Raw genomic sequence first — 3,920 nt, 5'->3', positions numbered from 1 at the left:
GCCACCAGGTGGCGCCGCTGCGCCCCGCAGCCCCCGGGACATTTCGCGCCCCCACGGTGGGCGGCGCGGAGGCGGCGCGATGCGTCAGCGGGACAGCGAGCCCGGGAGCTGGAGGAACTGAGCCGCGGGGCGGAGGCCAGACCCCAGGCTGGCGGGGGAGGGGGCGCAGCTGTGAGTCATCGGGAGCCCCCGTTCGGCCGTGGTAGTCAGTCCCACGCGGGCCTGCCCGCCTGGCTCGTGAACTGCTTACCGGGGGAGATGGCGAGGCTGGCGGCCGTCCCAGCGTACGGCCGTGGCTGGCGCACACGTGTGGCTCCAGCACGAAATAACCGGGGGCTTGAGAGAGTGGAGGCCTCACCAAGCCTCAGTTTCCCCTTTTGCATCCTGCAGATGAGAGTAGCCCCTGCTTCCCGCATCCTTGGGGGTTAAATGAACCGTGATAACGGGGAGCCTGGTGCCCAGTGGGCGCTAGGTACGTTCGGCACCCGCTCCGGAGGGAGGAAATAAAGGCGGCGACCACCATTGCAAGCGCGCCCAGGTGGCAGCGCGCGACGCACGCAGGAACCGGTTCCCCTCGCTTCTCCCGGGCCTCGATTTCCCCCCACGGTCAGGTGCGAGGCGGACGTGCGGTCAGAACCTTGCAACGCGAGGCGCCTGCAGGGGTCGCGGAGCCCACGAGGCCGAGCCACCTGCGCCTCCCACGCGCGCCCCACCCTGAAACTCGCGGCGGGTGGGGAGGGGCGACCGGTCCCGGCCCTAGGCTTTGCAGCCCCCGTTTCTGGGTACCTCGAGGCGGCCTCCAGCGACCACCACCTCTTGTTAAACGCTTACCGTGCACCCCTCATTTTATTTAGGACTCACTGCAATCCAAAGAGGCCAGCGCTGCATTCCCATTGGACAGATAGGGACACAGAGGCCCAGAAAGTAAAGCCACCCAGGGTCTGGGGTCCCTGAAGCCTGGGGAGACTCCCGCCACCACCACCTAGAAAGGATCAGGCTGCAAACCGTACTCCCTATCCGTGCAAAACCCCAGCAGAACCTGGAAAGGCGCGGGCCGGGGACTCTCCGGGGTTTCCAGGCCCCCCCGAAAATCCGGGCCGCCTCGCGCGCTGGAAATCCCGCGCGCGCCCCGAAACGCGGTGCGGCTGCCGGGAAATCAGGAGAAAACTTCTGCTTTTTTTTTTCTTTTCTGGCACTCAAGCTCCCCCGGCTCCCTCCCCCCCGCCCCGCGCCCTCCTCCCGGCTCTCGCCCCCACGTGGGGCGCCTCCTCGCGGCGCCCCGCCCCCTCCCCGCCGCCGGCCAACTGCAGCGCGGGTTTCTCTCGCCTTTGTTTTTTCTCCAATAGGAGGGGCGGATGAACCACCGGGGCCACGCCCCTGTTTGTACAAGTCTATAAATGGCGGCGCCGGCAGCCGCGCGCTAAGATCGCTGAAGCCGAGGACGTCAGACTTTTCTTTGCAGCTCCCTGGATTATCCTTGCAGAGGCGCTTGCAATTTTTTTCCGCCTTATTTGGGGAGGATTTCGCTGCCTTCCGAAGGTCTTGACGAACGATTGGGTTCCGTAGGAAGGCTTTGGGCTCTCCGGCCTCGGACCTTGCATTTTCTTCCTTGGAACTGTTGTGGGGCTGTTTTCCACTGTGGATTATAACTGCAACATGACACTGGAAGAGCTCGTGGCGTGCGACAACGCGGCGCAGAAGTAAGTAGCGGGGCCCCCGCCGCCTGAGGTCGGCCGGGCCGGGCGGGGACCGGAGCGCCCCTTGGCCGGCCCAGCGTGACCCCCGTCTCTCTTGGCCCCAGGATGCAGACGGTGAGCGCCGCGGTGGAGGAGCTGCTGGTGGCTGCGCAGCGCCAGGACCGCCTCACCGTGGGGGTGTACGAGTCGGCCAAGCTGATGAATGTGTGAGTGAGACCCCGGCACCGGGCTGGGCGCGAGTGGGGATCTCCGCTCTGCACGCTCCTTGCTGCATCCCTCTCTTGCATGGGGCTGGGACACCCCCAAGTGTCCCTACTGTGGGTCGAGGGTCCTTCTGCCTTAATTTTTTTGAGGGGTGGAGGCTGCAGTATCCCGGTGCGGCGTCATTTGCAGGCAGTCACTGCGTCTATGCCCCTGCCTTACCCCGCCATCCTTTGAACCGAATGTCTTCTCCCCCACCATTTATCTGCATGCAGACGCGATCCCTTGCGCACCTGCGGTTTCTCTTTGCTTTTGCAAACTCCCCGCCGTAACGATGGCCCCTCCCCAGTCCCCAGCTGACCCACCATCACACTCTGGCTCCTCAGGGACCCTGACAGCGTGGTCCTGTGCCTCCTGGCTATTGACGAGGAGGAGGAGGACGACATCGCTCTGCAGATCCACTTCACGCTCATCCAGTCCTTTTGCTGTGACAACGACATTGACATCGTGCGGGTGTCAGGAATGCAGCGCCTGGCACAGCTGCTGGGCGAGCCGGCCGAGACCCAGGGCACCACCGAGGCCCGGGACCTGCACTGCCTCCTGGTCACGGTGAGCTGGGCCTCGGCCCCGCCCCGCCCCCTCCCTACCCCGGCACCTGGGCCCGTGTTTGTCAACAAAGTCGAGCTGGCCGGTCTGCACCAGCTCAGCGCTCAGCCATGCTCGGCATGTCCCCGTGGGCAGCCGGCCGGGTCTCGGGGCCTTAGTCACCCAGCGAGCTATTTTGAGCCAGCCTGCTTTCCCCAAAGGGGCCCTGGGAGAGGGGGGCTCCCCAGCCACTCCTGGGGCTCCCACTGAACCCCGTCTCCTCGCCTTCCCACAGAACCCTCACACAGACGCCTGGAAAAGCCACGGCCTGGTGGAGGTTGCCAGTTACTGCGAAGAGAGCAGGGAGAACAACCAGTGGGTCCCCTACATCCCCCTCCAGGAGCGCTGAGACCCTGCCCGGCGTCAGAACCTGTTGCTGCCAAAAAACACGATAAAATAAATATTTGATTCCCCCTCCCTCCCAGAACCCCCCCAAACAACCCAACCTATGAGACCGTCGGGGGCAGGATCGTTGGAGGCTGAAGACAGGAGAGGGAGTGCGCGGCCACCCCAGGGCGCCGGGGCTGGAGCAGCGCCAGCAGCGGCCACTGTGTGAGGAGAAGATGGGACCCAGGCCAGCAAGAGAGGGGACCCTGGAGCTCAGGCCTGGCAACAGAGCAGAAGCTGGAGTGGGGGAGCTGTGCCCCCCCCACAGGAGGGCCAAGACTCCACACTTCAGGGGTGGGGTGGGACTGATAGTACCCGCCCCCCTCCTTGAGACCAGAGCTGACATGTGCAAACGGGCCTTGGTGGGCCAAGGGTCCGCACCCTGGCCAGGACAGTACTTTGGGACTTGGGAGCCAGGGCTATGTTGCTCTCTACCGGCGAACTCCCAGTCTGCAAACTAAATAGACAATCTATTTTGTTACTTGCACTTGTTACTTGAATCGGTGAAAGAAAGATGGGAAGCTTACAGATACATATATTTTTACTTCTACTATGATGGCCTTGTAATAAATTGTTAAAGCTTCTGGGTTCTTGTGTATTTACTGCCGGCCTCAGTGCGGGACCAGGACCTCCACCTCCCCTGCGCTCCAACAGCACTGGCGCCGCCCACGCCACCTCCTGCAGGCTCACCAGGAAGTGTTACTTAAGTCCGAGTTAGCTGCTCCAGGCTCCTTGCAAAAACAGTGCCTCTTCTCTCTGCAACCGGCGCCACCCAAGTCCAACAAATCTTTGCCTCTTTTTTTTTTCTTCTCCCCTCCTCCTGCCCCCGAGCAATTAAAAGACCGGTTTATTACGAAACCTGGCCGCCGTGCCGCCGCTGTTACTCGCTGAGCCAACCCCAAACTCTGGGCACATATAGACGCACCTCTGGGGGCTGGCTGCAGCCCCTGCCCGCCCGGCTGCCACTGCAGCCCAGGTCCAGAGAGGTCA

At 63.2% G+C, this 3,920-nt stretch overlaps 1 protein-coding gene across 1 annotated transcript; it reads left to right on the top strand.

Annotated features, from left to right (window-relative positions):
* The first annotated feature begins 1,423 nt into the window (after positions 1 to 1,423).
* GADD45B (growth arrest and DNA damage inducible beta) lies at positions 1,424 to 3,514 on the top strand. Its single transcript, XM_029218504.1, has 4 exons — positions 1,424 to 1,700; positions 1,802 to 1,903; positions 2,285 to 2,507; positions 2,779 to 3,514. Exons 1-4 carry the CDS (start codon positions 1,657 to 1,659, stop codon positions 2,890 to 2,892), a joined length of 483 nt encoding a protein of 160 aa, XP_029074337.1. The 5' UTR covers positions 1,424 to 1,656; the 3' UTR covers positions 2,893 to 3,514.
* The last annotated feature ends 406 nt before the right edge of the window (positions 3,515 to 3,920 follow it).

The sequence above is a fragment of the Monodon monoceros genome, unplaced genomic scaffold (genome assembly GCF_005190385.1).
Source record: "Monodon monoceros isolate NGI ecotype Baffin Bay Population unplaced genomic scaffold, NGI_Narwhal_1 Super_Scaffold_12, whole genome shotgun sequence".
Classification (NCBI taxonomy): domain Eukaryota; kingdom Metazoa; phylum Chordata; class Mammalia; order Artiodactyla; family Monodontidae; genus Monodon; species Monodon monoceros.
Note: the sequence above shows the minus strand (reverse complement) of the source record. Positions and strands in the feature narration are given on the sequence as shown.